Here is a 17,645-nt window from a genome sequence, read left to right on the forward strand (position 1 = left end):
ACTGAATGGAAATCATGTGGAAATCATTTTCCATGACTGCAAGTTAGGAAATTCCCTTAAACCTCTATGCAGTGTTTTATCTCAGTTACAAATCTCAGTTTATTCACATTAAAACTACACTGAACTTACCGAAGTTGTCAACGTTGAGATGATGCAGATTTGTCCAGGCAATGTTTGAATGTTATGGGTGTGGAGGTTCAACTTTTCTGACAGATATAGTTTTCCTATTCACCTCCCCCCTTTCATGCACTCATGACTCCACCCTCTCACCCTCCCTTCCCCCCCACCCCACACACACACACACACACACACACACTAACACACATGGATACTTGCACAAAAGGTTTATTGTTTTCACAAAACATAATGATTAACAACATATACAGGTCTCCAAACAAAAGCAAAATATACATTTTCTATACTCTCAAAGTGCTTCAACATTCACATATATGTTTACGGTCATAATGTATTTCCAGTATGAAATTATATAGTTAAGTGGTCTTGTTTCCTTTCCTTTCCTTAGCAGTACAGGTCCAGCCCCTGATCAGACTCCCCTTATATGAAAATATAGGACTTAAAAGGACTTTTGAACTAGCTTTTTGATATACTTGTTACGCCTGGTGGCACGTTTCTTTTGTTTTTTCTTCTTGTTGACTCCTGCATTCGATTTGTTCTGTGACTGCTCAGCTCCATGGCTGTTGGACTGCGATGACCCATAATGTTCTGTCTGTTAGGATAAAGGAAGGTAAAAGGATTTTAGATTTAAAATTTCAGTAGCATCTTACCCTCAAATTATTTGTTTATTTTGCATTCTCAGAAGTACAAGGGTCTGTGGCAAGTGTTGACAATCGAAATGCCCCGTTGGAAACTTATTGCGAAATGTTTGCTGATGCTGTTTGATAAGTTTAACACCGTGTAAATATCTTTGAGACATTCATTGTGTGACATTCCATACAATCAGTCTCCACCACTGACTCTGCAGAGCTGTTGTTGACATTGCTGCGCTCCCTATTGTCCCCACTTTTAGTTGTAGGCATGTATGGCAAAGCTATGCAGTAGTGTGCTGGTTCAACCTGTCTGTTACAGAAACTGCCAAATGCTTTGCACTCACTACGACTTATAGAGAGACTGCGTTATTTATCTTTACGCCTATAGAAACCCTTTGTTTGTGGGTGTGGTCTTTGCAGGCATTAACCCATAAACACTTATTATTAGTCCAAACAATGTAGCATCTCTTGCCATTACTTGTCCAGTCATGACCTCCAGTGCTATTGTATATTTTGCCACTATGTCATCTAATAGCTATGATAACGCAAGTCAAGTACACACCTTTATAGAGAGTTTTGGAGGGAAGGTGCAGGGCACACGGCCGTGTTTCTGGTGGAAGGGCAGGACCACAGCTGGATCAACAGGTATCCAGGGCACGAGGCCAGATGCTGGGGGCTGGGGGACGGAGCTGTGGAGCTGCTGCAGGTTGTACGCCCCCCGACTCCCTTTCCCATTAGCCTCTTTTAATAAGGTCACAAAGGGTTCGCCTGCCTTGTGCGCAATCAGGTACTGTCCTTCCTCTAACCTACAAAACCAAATTAAGTCTTTGTCAGTGTGTTAAAGTCAAAACCCACACACTGAAACATGGAGCATTCTTAGTTTCCGGCCAAATGACTGGTATGGAGGTGAAGAATCTTAAGAAAGCAGAAGGTGACACATGTATTGTGTGTCCTTGAGTAAAAAAGCAAACTACTGTCATGTGTTTAGCCCGAGGCTGCCCAGACATCTTAAACAGAGCATGAAGACAGAGGCAACTCATCCGCTGACGTTGCCCAACTGAACAATAGAGTTTAAGAAAAAGATGCAACCCCCTCCAAATGTTGGACTGTACATTTAATTAAACCACATTCATTTACATTTTTTTTAAATGCAGTTTTTACACGTTGTGTGCTCCCATTAGGACAAAATAATTAAAAACTATAAAGTTGTAAAGTCAGTCATGTACGGTACAATAAAAACATCCTTTCTGCAAACAATTATGTTTTTGTAAAAAGACTTACAAGAGAGAATTACTGCCCTGCGGTTGTCTTCCTGCCTGCGCCAGTTAGTTACAGTTAGTAGCAGTTTTTCATCCATGTCTGTCCAGAATATCACCACTTCATAACTGTATCCTTCTAAACATGTGTTAAATTGTCATTATTAGCATTTTAATTCTTGTGAAGTCATTGTGACCTTTGAGCAACAGCATATAATAAAGTGCATCCTTGTGTACAAGTGGATGTTAATTTAAAGAAATTCCCTCCAGCCGTTCATAAGAATAGGACAGAACGTCCAGATGAACCCAAAATAATTTGTTATTGCAGAGGCATTATAAAAAAAGAAAATTGAAAATGAAGGATCAGCACTAATAAACTAAAAACAAGACAAAGCATGTCTCAACAACTTACCCAGTTAGCTTTTTCAGTAGGTGGTGCAGTATATTCAGGGACTTGGATGGCCTGTGGATGGAAAAGAGATATCACCAAGCTCTAGTCCCTCTACTTTCAGTCTGTCTACTTTAGTGGTAATCTAAAATGTAAACACTCTAAATGACAAAACCAAAGGCAATGATAGCTACCTGATGAAAAGGATTGATTAACTCAAAAATTAATCGCACACATCTGTTGTGAGGACACTCACTTGAAGCCACAAGAGATGTTCTGTTTCCAGTCGTCATGCAGCTTTCTCAGCAGAGCTACTTTTGATGTGTGCGCATTGATGTGAGCTACAGAGACAGAACGGGAGGGTGAGAGATGCACGGAGAAAGGAATACGATCTAATGAGCATGCACATCACAAGCTTCACTTCCTCATCAATCCCATTTCAAGTGCTTACGAAGTAATTAGTCTGTGTTGATTTGCCTGCATTGTTACAACCTTGAGTGGGTGGTAAGAAAAGCTTGTTGGTCCCGTCTCCTTTCATGCCTCCCACTCCAGCATGTAATGTCTGCTTATTTCAAGGGTGCCTTCCTTCAATTATAGACTGTTTTAGAGCCAGCCCCCACAGCCATAAATACACCATTGGGGGATGCCACATGATGAACTACGAACCACTTAGCAAAGAAGGACGTCTTATCAGTTGTGCCCATTGCATTATGAAGTATGTTAAGAAATCATCTATATTGTTTGACATAGCTGGAATATTACTGTTTCCTCTTTCAAAAAATCTAGGGCCTCAGATGCCTGATAGAGGGTTACACCTACTTTATGGCAAACACATTCATAGAGAAGCTGAATATAGGAAACCAGGATATAAGCTTTTTGTGCTGACAGTGACGCTGATAAGTGATCCTTCCTAGTATGTCAACTATGCCAAAAGACTGGAAAGGGGTATAATTCAGAGAAAGCTTTTTACTAGAGCTCTACAATAAATTATGATGCAGGATAGATGATGTCGATTCCCAGCCAACACCTACAATACATCAATGAACCTATTAATACCAATGAACCTAGTACAGAAAAATGATAGAGTCGTTCCCTGAATCTTGAGCAGTACATGTAAGTAGATAATATGCATTAAGGGAATTTAACTGAAGTTCAAAACAACATTTAGCTGAGCTCTGCACACCACGTTCTTTGTAATTCCCCACAATCATGTGTGGCTGTAGTTATGGCAACAAAGTAAACCTATTGACTACACACTCACAGCAGGATGGTGAGTCATCTGAAGACTATTCCATTGGTTTGTGGGAGGATGTGCCGTGTGGACTCTACTGAACCCTCTGAGGGAGAACGAAGAGATCTCTCTTTTCTTTTATCCACATAAATATTACTTTGACCATTTTCTTTTGGCAGTTATGTTGAAAAATTAAAGACTCTACGGCATACTTTTCGTTACACTGGTACTGAGAGCAATTTGGTAACATCTATGTCTTAATTTCCACTGAATTCACAAAGAATATGATTGCAGGTAAACGTGATAATAATTGTTGTTTGTTTTACCAATGTAGGATACAGTGCTGGAGTGGAGCAATGTCTCAGTCCACAGCTGGCAAGCCTCACTGCTGCTCAGACACTCAACGCCATAATTCAACTGGTACTCCAGCTTGGGTAAGACATGCACTGGCACAAACTATTGGGGAAGAAAATACAAATAAGGCTGTTGCATTCCATCATTTCATACCTATGTGAATTGACACTATAACATTCTGGAGGGTGAGCATAAACTAACATGTATACCTGGTTTGGGCTGTTTTGGCCCACTTTTCTAGTATGCATCAGTGAGACAGAGCTGCGCACCATGAGCAGCAACTCTTGCAGACTGTAGAGCTTATAGAGCAGGCTGCCTTCCTCTGGAGCCTTGTAGTCTTGTTCATCTTCCGCACCAGCCTGTAAGACCTGTGACAGAATTTCTGTGTGGGAGGCAATGATGTACAATGTGAATTAAGCACATGAACACAACTTAAATCCTCTCAATGAAAATCAACTTGAAACTAACTTTTGTGCTCTGTAGTGGTGATGTTGACCACTGGGGCAGATACGTGAGGAGCAGCGCACGTCTCTCCATCTTGGTTCTGGTTTCTCTCCAAATATGAGGACACACAGGGCTTCACCAGAGACGTTGGATGGGAGTGAACCGAGGGTCCCATACATCGGGTGGGTGAGGTGGTTTCCTGGGATTTGGTGGAGCCTTTGGCTGCTTTAACGGGGGAATTGAACATGGCAGTCTGCATGCGCAGGATCTCACCCAGCTGGTCGCCAGATACCTTTGCTCTTTTAGATTGTCGCCTCTGCTTTGTACCTTTTTGAGGGGACAATGAGTCCGGATTTACAGTTTCAGACTCGGAGAAGGGGATTATCGGGGGGTCTGCAGTGCGTGATGCGGTCCGTGTGTTAGCTGGAGACTCAGAGTCATCAATGACCAGCTTCTCCTCATCCGAGTCTCCTATAAAAGAACGGTTTTCATCACTTTGTTGACCAGAGTCCGAACTCATTTGTTCAGTTTTTGGGGTAATGGTTGTCTCCTCTTTTATGGGACCAGTCACATCGGCCAATGAGGTATTCATCTCTTCTTGTGAACTGCTGCCAGTGTTTACAAGATGCTCACTTGACTTTTTTGTCTTAGCTAAAGACGAAGAACCTGGAGCATTTAAACTTTTAACACATGCATTTTGCCCATTCTGTATCTTGGGGGGTTTAATGGGGGCCTCTCCAAATGTCTCCAGGTCAGAGAGGTCCATCTCAAAGTCAAGACCATTGTTTCCAGAAGACACTACGTTTCTTTGTGAGCGCTCCTGATTTAGAAACAGAAATAAAAGAATCATTGTTCAGGTGAAAAAAGACCAAAGACATGATACCACGTATAGGAAATCTATTTGTGCGGCTACATACTGGTGGGAATTGCTGGTCATCCTCAGGAAGCTCTGTCAATAAATGGAACACATTTTTACTTCCATTTTTCTTGATGGACAGCTTCAAACTCTCCTCATGGAAGATATGCGACCTCTCTCTCACTGTCATTTCAGTCTGCAGAAGGGGTGAGTCTATGTACACAGTCTTCTTCTGACTACTGCCTGTACATAAGATGTGTGAAACAAAGGAAATGTGAAACAGTGCCATCATGAGGCCATTCAATGTCAACGCATGCTGTGATTTATCTCAGATTTCTTTATGGTGCATTCTTTCACCAACATGACTAAATATGTCTTAACCCTCATAAGTAGAATCAAATGACTATCTTGCAAAATCAGTATATGTACTGCCAATGTGAAGCGTGTTTTTTTTTTTTACAGTGAATGTAATAATCTTGTGTTATACATGTAAAGGTCCTTATATTCTAAAATGTCATGTCAAAAACATGACACAGCCAATTTGCCACCGCTCTTAAAATTAAAAAATCACTTAGACAAGAAATGTATACTGTGTCATCCAATACAAAAAATAATAAAATGTAACTCCTTATATAGGCTTCTGTTTTGTGCTACGTTCTCTGTATACACGCTACTATTTGCATTATTCTCTGGCATTTTTGCCATGATTTGATGAATGAAAGTGAACAGCAACACAAAGAGGAGGGAGATAAAAAGGAGATGCCTGGTCCTTTTTATCATTTTCACTCGTTGGAAGCAAAGCCTTAATTGGCCACAGTAAAACCAACGTCCCCCGATAACACGAATGATGATGCTGTACCTTTTTCTGGGTTTAAGTTGACCCAAACGGGCAGTTCCCAATGCGCTCCAAAGTCAGGGCCATGGTTGTCTAGCAGCCTTACAAGGGCATCTCGAGTCAGACACACTTCAGGCTCATAATGGGCAGACAGACTCTTGGCATTAGTATCAGTGCTGATTTTCTGTGGAGAAAAATAAGATGAGGTCACTCTACCAGAACATCTTCTCCATCAGTTAAACACAGGCAACTACATGACTGTCTACAATTAACTTGACTTTGACAGCACTGTGTGTCCCGGCATCTTTCAGAAACACAATTAGCATTGGTTTTGCTGAGCAAGACATGAACACCCTCTGGTGTCTTTTGTGAAAACTGCAAGAGCTAAAATGGATTTAACAATAGACCTGCGGTCATGAATCCCATTCTAGCAGTAAAATGTCTTTGTGACTTACTTTATTGGAGTAATTAAAAAAGTGAAACAACTGCTTACAGCGTGCATGTCCTTGGCTTTTTTAGCTGGAGGATTCTCTGATGAAACACTCTGATAATCCGATGCAAGCTGTGCATCAGCAGGCACTATCTTGTGGTCTGTAATATCCACATTGCCCTGGAGAAATAAAGGGTACAAATATGGAAATAGAGGAAGTGAATCAACACAGAAAGACTGATTCTGCAATTCAACACTTAAAGTTGTAACAGTTGAATAGAAAACTGGACAATGGCATTTATGAACAACTTATACATGAAATGGTTATCCTACATATCTGAAAAAGGAACATCTCTTGTGTGATACTTAGCACTTCAAAAGTAGATTACCATGATCAGCAGCTGTTTCTCAAAGGTCAGCTGCAGCCCTGGGTTGAATGTGCCGCCTGTCAAACTAGTCATCTCATAGATCTGATAGAGCTCAGGAAATGTATTCATGTTCTCCAAACACACCCTTAAGAACTCCTGAAAAACAAATTAGGGCTCAATGTTTGAATACATATGAAAATATATCTGGTGCAATCTTTGAAGTATCAGTACCTCTGAATATTGCATGGCTCCCTGTGATATGAAGTGGTAGTCGTCCGCACATATTTTGGCCACATCTTGCAGGTACCTCATGAACTGCATCACTTCATTATTTACACGTGCCTTCAAGTTCTGACATAAGAGCACGTACGTTAAAGTGGGGATGCAACAAGGAAGGACAGGATTAAAAATACCATTAAAGGAGAGAATGATGTTACCTGTGGAGGATCTCTTATTTTATTATTCATCAAAATATCAAGATATGTCTTCTGTTCTTTGCTGGAGAGGTTGGATGTACAGGGGAGGGGCAGTCTGGGTTCAGGATAAGCAGCAACCGTCTCATTCTCAACCTGCTTGAGCTTTACTCTTGATTTTTCAGTATCCATACTTTCTTCTGTACCTCCAGCAGCATTATCTGCATCATCACTATCACAGCTGTCCCAACAGGACTCATCCTTTCTGATGCAACTGTTGTCTTTAAACGCCGCTGCTTCTTTTGTGGAAGGAGAGCAGGAGGTGTTTGCGGACCCACAGCCCTGATTATTGTACTCTACTGGACTTTGGGGAAAAAACAACAACATGTAAGATAAATACTCACTAGTTACACAGAAAAAAAATGCAACTGAACGGATGTATTACTTAATATGTTTTTTCATTGGCATACCTTTGAAGAAAGGCCCATAGTTCTCTGATATTAGGTGCAAGTGAATATCTGTCATATACATCCTTGGTAAAGAAAGGAGCTTCAGGGACTGGAAGGTCCTCCCTTAAATTAAAAAGAGAAAATATGTTATATTAAAATGACCTGCATTGTAGCCAACAATTCACAACAGCTTCTGCACTGCTTTAATACTGGGACAGACTTCTGTTGGCATGTAAGACAGAACATTTAGTCTGTGTAAAAGCAATGAGTTGTTCACGGAATTAATCTTCAGAAGGCACTAATTTTCAAGGGTTTACTGTAACAACAACTGTTACAACATCCATTTATTTCTCGTCTTGCTTAGAAGACTAATTAGGCCTCCAACTGAGAAGATATCGACCATGTCATCATCTATAGAAAGTCAATCTCAAAATGTAAAACATTGAAGCCATTACTAAATAATAAATAGCATCAATAATGAATCAACATTCCGTTTTACACAAGACACAATATCACCCAAAAGTGTTATGTAGTTAGCTAATATTATATTACAACGTGGGTCTATATATTTAGTTTCCTCTAAGTGACAATTATATCGGTTATTAATGTTTACTACTTTACCAAATAAACACAAATGCAGGGTCGCAATGAACGAATGTCAGAACAGGACTCACAAAATATAAAGAAATAGCTAAAATCATACTGTACACACATATATTTTATACTGGATGAACCTCCAGCAAGCAACTGTGGGAAGGAAGCAATATTTACTGTTTGCTAAAATGTCAATTGTTTATCTAAATGAAATATAAGATAAGATAATCCTTTATTAGTCCCTCAGTGGGGAAATTACAGGATTACAGCAGCATTGCTCACAGTAATAAGTAAAAAACAAGTAGTATAATAACAGAAATAAGATAAAAGAGTAAAAACAAGAATAATATTATATATACAGACGGAGTAGAAATAGAATAAAGTGTATAAAATAAATAACAAAATTAAAAAGTACTTAAACGTATTAGTATTGCACCAGTGGGTGGGCTAAAGTGCTGTTCAGTGCGAAGTCCTAAGTGTTCGAAGTGTTTGTGGCCTACTGGGAGCTCAGCTTGTTGTATAGCCTGACTGTAAAAGGCAGCCACAAGTGCGGCGCCGGAAGTAGAATATGACAAAATAAGTAACGTAATATGTAATGTAAATGTGTTTTCAAAGTAAATAGGGTAATTTCTCAAATGTTTCATACCGTAGGTTGTGATAACAGAGTAACTAAACTAGGCTCACACAACATTAGCTAGTAGTAGTCGACTTGTTACAATAGTTACCAGCACACGTGCTACACAGCATCAAGTCAGATGACGTTAACGTTAGAATGTACAACACTTCCTGTTTAACTACGCCTTCAAAACACAAGCTAAAATGAAAGTAATTGCGTCGTTGTTGCGATTCGTACAATATGTAAATCACAACACGTTTGCGTCCTGAAGTAAGAACACAAATGCCAAAGTTCATGCTATAACGTTTATAAATTAGTGGTGTAATAAACATCCTGTTTTCACTTTATTGTGAAAGTTGACTTTCGATCACATTAAATAGCTTGACTAACTAAGGTTAGCATGGTGCATCTCTCTCGTTTGGTATTCCCCGGTACATACTCGTGTTTTCAATAGGAGCATGTTAACGAATAATAAACTACAAAACAGTAACACACTGTCTTTTAAAATCCAAGTAATTTAGTGAACATTTGGTTCGTAACTAGTTGCCAGTCAGTCACTCCACAACACTGAGGCACTAACTAGCTTGTTAGCTAAGATTAGCCCAAAGTTAATGTAGGTTGCCTGAATCGTCCCAAAACGTACCACTATGATATTCTGCATATGGCAGTGAAACTATTACTCACCATACCAGCTCCATTATGGTCAGTACTAACAAGCGGTCCTGAGGAATGACAGCATTGACTGTAAATATATGAGTTAGCCAGTTAGCAAACGTTTGACAGGCGACATTCTTCGTCTGGTGAAATGATGTTGACATAAAGCGCTTTGTATGCTATGCTGCCCCCTCCGGACACTGACTATACTATGTTTATGATTTAAACACGAACCTCCTTCTTTGTACCTTGACTAAGGTGTACAATAACCGTCCTCTATCTAGGTCTGCAGGACGCAGTGTCTTAATGTCTATTTATTAATTATTATTAATAATTATTTATGGTAGGCCCTTGTGCATCACGTTTTGCTGCAGCCATTTTCTTGTGTCTGTAAAATCTGAAGTGATTTCCAGCTTCAGTGCAGACACTTTCTAAACAGACTTCCACCCTAATGCTCATATCGACACCTGGCTCAGGCATTTACCATGGGGTACATCCACTGTATAATGGTTATAATATAACAAATAAATATAAAGCTTCAGAAATAATAGCCTCATGGGTATCATCTGTACACCGATGGCTCAAAACCTCTTATTGATCTTGCTTTCCTTTTGCATTAGGCCAACCATAACATTCTGACATCTTTGAAATCATCAAATGTTTAAAGCAATGGTGTACGTCAATTCTGAATTATTTGCCACACGTTTCATATTGCTGTTAATTTTGCATTTTCAAAATGTCCAAGGTTAGATTGGAAAATAAGATGAAACATTAACGTTCCTTGCAGGGAATATTACTTTCATATTTCTGTAATTAGAAATAATGATGCAACTTTAAATGTCATGACCACAATTAAGTTATCATATTGGTAATATGGTTTAATATGTAATAACCCATGGATGTGTATATATATATATATATATATATATATATATATATATATATATATATATATATATATATATATAGTAGTGTTATATGTCTTAGATAAACCCATGTTTATTCAGTTTTCACATGTTTAGTTTTCACATGTTTATTTGTTGTTGCACAAATATAGATGCAATTCTAAAACAAATTTATTTATATTTGTTCATAGAATTTGGCAAATTAGTTCCATTGGTAAGGCTACCACATCTTATTAAATATTGAAACACTAATTCAAACAGTTGGGCCCGATACAATGATTGTGAATAAAAAATGTACAATTTGATTAATTTGGTTGAAAAAGAAAAAGAGTGAGCCAAAGAGAGCAGACAACAGAGACAGATAAATAGTCAGGAAATAGAAGCCCATTACAAGCGGTAAATTTTATTATGGGATAACAGCACATAAAGCACATCTAAAATCGATGTGTCCAATGCACTTTTAATAAAGGTAATATTAAAGGTACAGTTTCTAAGTACAATATAACAACATTCATATTAGAATGAAAAGTATTTAAAAGACAACATTAAATTTCTTATTTTTCTTTACAGCTGTATTTACAAAATGAATCAAAATACTTATTTTCATATTTAAGAATCAGACAAGAAGGAGCAAAACTACGTTTGTGAATAGACTACCTGCTAAAGAGAGTTCAAAAGAGCTGGATAAAAAGGTACATGATCATCTGTCCCCATTTTAACATCAGTAGCAAACGTGTGACTTAGAAATGTGTGACAACCACACACTAGTTTCGGCTTTCCCATAATTTGCACTGCTTTTGTATGGAAAAAGAATCCACCCCTGTTCCACCCACCCTTCATGTTAAGTTACCCCAACCGACTGAGTGCACATTGAACACGGAACATTAAAGAAATCCAGATGTGTTGTATGCCTCTTTTACAAATACATACAACTACTTGATATACAATGCATTAGTAAATCTCAATTAAATAAAAAAAAAATAAAAAGTTGATATAAAACAAATAGAAATTGAAGAAATGTGGGTTGCCTGTTAGTTTTTGCCTGATCAAAGAAAGGTGAACTTTTCTGTCTGCAAGCATTTATTTGACCATTCAAGATCAACATGAAACAAACTTCCCAGTTACGTTTCTCAAAAAACGAGGTAAGGGGTGACATGTACACTCTAAACGGACCATCTACACATTGAAACCCTTTAACATCGAGCGCATCAACCCATGTGAAAATGGTTAACGTCACATAAAGAAAGAATCTGAAAAACATTTGAAGCATGTGAGAGTTGAGAATTCATCCTCATGTACAAAATACATCGTCACTTCAGTACACGTCTGTAAAACCACAAAAAATGACAATCAAAACCATGTATGCATCTTGTTACACCGAGAGGCACTCAGTGTGATACGTTGTGTATTATTGCAAGCATATTCTCACTGATATTTGCTACAGAGTGGAGAGAAAAAGTCAACTTTGTCCTCAAATGGCGATTTCTTTTATGTAAATTTGTAACACTTCATGTGGCGCAAGAGGTTTACGCTACTGGTCTAAAGAAACCAGTTTCAGGATAGTCTAAAATGGGGAATAACAAAAGCATACCGAGGATCTGTTTAATAAAATCCAAGCACCACTTCCCTGCATCAGGTGAAGAACTATGCAGACACAAAGAGGTAAATATTTAGTATCTTAAAACCTGACAAACTATAGCCTCAGTGAGTGGTTTTACAATCAGACAAAGAAAAAAACACAATACTGCTGTTTCAGTTTGAATATTATCATTTTTCCACAAACCGGAAAAGCAACCTTAAATAGTTTGTTAATTAGCAGATACTAGCTTTGCTATAATTCAGAAGGAAATAAGTGCCTTATCCCAAGACGAGCACACTGATACAGGTACTGGCCGGGTAATTTTACCACTATCATTTTTATTATTATTTATTGAGTCCTAATATCAATAATACATTAATATGCAATGACATGAACGGCCTAATAGGGCGGGCAGGCTTAGGAATCAATACTTTGTTCACAAAATTAACTTACCTAGCACCACACATCAGGGCAACACAAAATAAATGTCAGCACACCCTATCTCTATCAAACTAATCCTAAAGGAGGGAAGCAAACTAGAAACTAGAGAGTTATCGTACAATAGGGTGTAATTGATAAACAGATAAATAGTTTCACTGGGTAGGCCTTAGTAGCAGTATTTTCCTCTTACCTATACAGTCAGAAATTTCAAAGCTACCTTTATACATGTGATCAATAATAACATTAAATATGGTGAATAAATGGCTGAGAATGAGGGAGAGAGAAAGAGTGAGAAAATAAGTTCTTAGTTCTCCACCTGGGAACAGAACTGGTCAAATATACAGATGGAACATAAAAACATCCACAGAATCAACACAAAGTAAACCAAAAAGTGATAAATAAGAGGTGTATTTACATGCAGATGTTCAAAGACTATTGTGCACAAAAGAATCAAAAATAATACAGACATATATTATTGCTTGACATTCGATTATGGCTAAAAGTTTCTTTTCATTTTTTTGTTTTACTATATTCTTAAACGTATTTTTAATCATAAATCCTTATCAGCTGTGCTTTGGAAAATGACTTATCTTAAAATGTGATGACTGACTCATAATTCGGGGTAACACACCGACACTCCAGCACATCTTTAAGCGTGACATAACACTGATCTTCACAATTTATGGCCGAGAAGACTCATTTTCAAAATGTACAGTCCAGATTTCATTTCAATTCATCTCCGGCCGTAGCCGCGCATGTTCGAAATGATAGCGAAGCATGTTTTCGCTGTGAAGCTGGTCAATGTTGCCTCCCAGCATTCTGCAGACCTATGAATTGTTGAAGGCATTATGTCATGCTTTTAAAACCTACACCTAATATGGATGGATCAAGCTTGGCATTTCCAAAACCTTTCATAAAAAATAAATAAAAAAAGACCAAAATAAAATCCTCGTCCACATAACCCTGTTCCTTTGTAATTATTAAAGCCTTGTCTGGGGTTTATTTTATTCACACACTGTGAGAACAAACACATACACGCATACACACATACACACATACACACTATTGCTTTGTACAAACAGACAACAGAGCAGAGACAGAAGGACCAGCACATTTGACTGTTTACTATACACTGATTGAAGAGCACACTTAGCATCAATCCCTTACTTAAACTGGGACATATCAAGTGAGAATATACAGAAGGACATCACTTTACAGGCCTGTGTGAAGGCGCAGTTTATAGTTAGACACAATAATTCATGTGTATGATGACCGTGTTCTGCTATCCTGCCAATATCGCAACCATACTAGTACAGAAGATGAAAACAGAGTGACGGGGCTTTTGTTCTGGACTAAGAGTTCACGTCATCAGTTTGAGTCAGCTGAACGAATAAAGCCAATTCAAAAAGGATGATAACTGCACTGTAGAGACCCGTAATTGTAACACAAGGCATATTGCTTGTTTTGTATTGTAGAACACAATACGTGCCACTCGCAAAAATGAAAAACACATTTTCACTTTATGAGAGAAGAACCGTTTTGGTGGTAGACCTTAGCTGATCATATTTGAGAAAAATACTGAATTGTTTTTATGCGACCATCAAGCGATATTATAACAGCTTTAAGAAAATGGAATCATTTTTTCTTCTTCAAATAAATAACAGGATATCAGCCAAAGCTCCATCTCTCGATAATTTTCTGAACAGTAAGTGCTCGATGCTCTGCATGTTCAGTGTGCTAAGCCCCCTCCTCTCATCAATCGGGTGCTTTAAAGAGATTTTTTAAAGATCTCATAAATTCGCATGAGAGCTAATCAAATGCTTTGCAACTGTCCAGAGGAAAACGAGCTGCTTCTTCGGTCTACCTGTTACCTCCCTGAGCGTTCACACCTCGTCCTCGTTCGCTGCTCTCGCTGGGCCGCTGGGCCTCTCAACCTGGATTGTCTAGCAGTGTTCCAGACTGGGTTTCTTTTGCTGGGAGACTGAGGTTTACTAGTCGTAGAGGGCTTGTGCATATCCAAATAGCGTTGGATCATAACAGAGATTATTACTTCGGTACAGCATATCTACTACAACCCAAACACAACAGATTTAGTATTGCATAAGAATATTTGGTTTTTCTAACAAAGAGGGTAATCATTTTTAAAGACCCTGATGACACCGTTTGAAACCAAAACTGATTTTTTTTTTGTGTGTGACAGGAAATATGCTGTGTACTGATAAAATTGTTTGGTTTCTAAAAGTGATGGGGTTTGTTGTTTATACAAATGAGATTTTTTTTTTCTTGAACTTGACCAAAGGGGCGCAGTGGTCTTTGAGTGGCTGGGGGCCCCGAAAGGACATCGATAATTAAAAGATCGGATGAATATTCAAATGTGAAATCTCAACCATTTCTCATGGAACATCCCTGACAAAAAAAAACAACACACAAACTAAACCTAATGAGTACAAACAAATGTCCTCTCAAACCGAAAGCGCAAAAGAAACTCTTCCCTGAGGGGTGACAGCACAAGGTGGTAACACCTTGTACAAATTGCACGGCTGAGGAATGATAGTGTGCAAACAGAAAACAAAAGACAAACAACTGGATTCTATGTTACGGTTGGTGACAGATGTATCAACATGCTTTGTTGGGTTTCTAAAGGGATATCATTTTTTTCTTTTTTTTTCTTTTTTGAAAGATATTTCTAGAAGCCGCTACCGAGATCGCTGGAATGTCTTAGGAATCCATTCTACATTATAGACGAGTAGACTGGAAAGCGGACGCAACGACTACTGTTTGGCACATCCAGGGTTTTTTCTACCACTTTACTACCACACTGACAAGAAAGACACACTCAACAAAACAGAAGCACAACAACAAAGCATTCTGAAAATAGCACTTGTCCTACCATTTTTATGTTTCTCCCCTAATCATACAAACAACAGCTATCCTAATTATTGCAGGAATATAGTTAAGTGCTACCTGACATCTTTTTCTCTCCCTCGTTCTCTTTCATGAGTTTTTTAACCGAAACATGTTACAAAAATAGAAGCTTTACTACCAGACAAGGCTTTGAATATTCACTTTCCCTTCACTGTTCCTTCTGTGTCCTGTTGTGGCGTTGCTGAGGCTGAGGTTGAGGTGAGAAGGCAGATAAAGACAAAATAATCTTAACAGTTTGACAGAGTGTGCTTTTAGGTTAGACTTCATATCTTTGTCATTGGGCCGTCAACTTGCTTGCTGTGTCTTCACCTTCCACTAGATGGAACAATTGGATCACAGTCTCTGTGTGGAGCTTAAAACCTGGCTGCGCTGTTTCATTTCTGTTTTCATGTGGCCTTCTTTACATAATACGTGACTTTTTTCAAAGTTAAATTAGTCGTATATGAACGACGGTGTATTGCAAATGTTTCAACAAACAATACTTTCATTTTTTTTAGCTGTTCAATCCAGGTCTGTTCATAACAAACGTCAAGAAAGCCAAGAGACTTGAATGTCATAAATACAAGTTTGTAGCTTGTTGTATGTGTGCACTCTCTCTCAAAGGAGTATCAGAGCCACATTTTGACAGGTGTCATGCTGATGAGGTAACAGGCGACAGAGCTCCTCTCACCTGCCTTCTCATCCGAGCCTCTTTGTTCACCAACCAGCAGCCTCGCCAGCAATCCTAACAGACAGCCCTTACACTTCCAGACCAGTATCATCTGCAGCTCCCAGGACTAGCCTCTGTGGCAATGGTTCAACTTGTATTTCTTGTGCACATGCAACACATCACTAGGTAAATATACGAGTCTTAAATTAAAGAAAGGTGTAAATAAAAGTGCCTTATCAATTCAACAATTAAGAATGGTCTAACTACTAATATCATACATGTTATTTAAAATAGATTCTATAAACATTTATTTTTTTCTGTATAGTAAGTACTTATGACCATATACCCTGTAGTACATTATAAAACAGGTGGAATGGACCCTTTTCATTGTGTTGGTGCCCTGTGCTTCTCCAGGGCACCTGTCCAGAGAAGGATTAATAGCAGATGGCCTTACATGATTTCACTATGCAACAATGGTGGATGGAGTCTTTGACAGCTAAAATCATTGCGTTTTCATTAGAATTACCAGAATTCTATGATTCATTTTTTTCTTCTTTTTTTTTTAGATTGTCCATAGAGAGGTGTCGATTGCATCACCATGCCGACAGACCCTCCCCTCAAAGTCGCTGTGAGTTTTCAATCCAAGAACGGCATCCAAAAGATACGACTGAACACAAGAGAAAAAGGGCTGAACTTGACCAAAATGTGCGCATTTGTCAGCTGTTTATTTCCATTTGGGAAGATAGCGATAAGACTATTAGAAGTTCTGAATGTGAAAATACTAAAACTGTTTTGGGAATGTAATCTGAAAAGTAATACTGATGCGGATTTATCTTCAAATTGAAGACGTCTTCAGCTATTTTTAAATTCCAAAAGTGACTCAGTAATTGTTTATGTGATTACCAGTCAGATGTACAGGTAAATCATAACAACGGCGATGCATAAAATGAATGAATGAATGAAATGAAGTGAATCATGATAGAAATGCGCAAAAGAGGGTCAAGTTCAACCAGACAGAAATCATTTGTCCCTATCTCCTCTTCGTGTCCCGTGGGGTGTCGGGTCCCACAAGTCTTCCAAAGAGGACTAAATTCAATAAAGTAAACCTTGAGAATCAACTCCCTAAGCCCTCCCCTTCAAAGTAAAAAAAAGAAGTTGAACAACGTGCCATCTGTCCGCTCTGGTTTTGTGCAGGGCACCAATAAAGTGTCTGAGATTCCTCCTCCACATTCCCCTACGGTGGGCACACTGGCACCTGGCAGGGCTGCTACCCGTCAACGGGCATGGACTGCTCAAAGTCTGATCCGAACAGCTCCTTGTATAAGGGGGGGAAGTGGGCACGCACAATGTCTGGATATATTGCTTTGAAAGCTGTAAGCTTCTCTGTATGCCTACTGCACAGCGCTCGCAGTGTCGACACTTTGCATATCAACTGTGGAGAGAGAGGAGACAGGCTGTTTAGATTCACAGGGAGGCAAGGACAGGAGCAAT

General features: G+C 38.8%; 2 protein-coding genes across 4 annotated transcripts in view; both read right to left on the reverse strand.

Moving 5' to 3' along the window:
• Positions 1-329: 329 nt before the first annotated feature.
• Positions 330-9,819, reverse strand: ice2 (interactor of little elongator complex ELL subunit 2). Of its 3 annotated transcripts, none has more exons than XM_034534106.1 (15): positions 9,686-9,819; positions 7,813-7,914; positions 7,367-7,706; positions 7,161-7,280; positions 6,951-7,085; positions 6,625-6,741; positions 6,156-6,315; positions 5,358-5,539; positions 4,465-5,260; positions 4,206-4,378; positions 3,969-4,098; positions 2,668-2,752; positions 2,436-2,486; positions 1,330-1,573; positions 330-727 (listed from the first exon to the last, which is right to left on the reverse strand). In XM_034534106.1, the coding sequence occupies exons 1-15, from the start codon at positions 9,817-9,819 to the stop codon at positions 575-577; spliced, it is 2,922 nt and encodes a 973-aa protein (XP_034389997.1). In that variant the 3' UTR covers positions 330-574. The 3 variants fall into 3 exon arrangements, with proteins under 3 accessions (XP_034389997.1, XP_034389998.1, XP_034389999.1); XM_034534107.1 differs by having other exon boundaries at positions 5,358-5,389; positions 9,686-9,806; XM_034534108.1 differs by lacking the exon at positions 330-727 and adding an exon at positions 2,049-2,083 and having other exon boundaries at positions 1,470-1,573; positions 9,686-9,806.
• Positions 9,820-11,137: 1,318 nt separating this feature from the next.
• The window catches only part of roraa (RAR-related orphan receptor A, paralog a), a 44,524-nt gene continuing 38,016 nt past the window's right edge, over positions 11,138-17,645 (reverse strand). Inside the window, exon 10 of the mRNA XM_034534109.1 lies at positions 11,138-17,586. Coding sequence (XP_034390000.1) covers positions 17,422-17,586 — 165 coding nt within the window. The 3' untranslated portion in view covers positions 11,138-17,421. The remainder of the gene's footprint in view (positions 17,587-17,645) is intronic.

Source organism: Cyclopterus lumpus, chromosome 6 (assembly GCF_009769545.1).
Source record: "Cyclopterus lumpus isolate fCycLum1 chromosome 6, fCycLum1.pri, whole genome shotgun sequence".
NCBI lineage: Eukaryota > Metazoa > Chordata > Actinopteri > Perciformes > Cyclopteridae > Cyclopterus > Cyclopterus lumpus.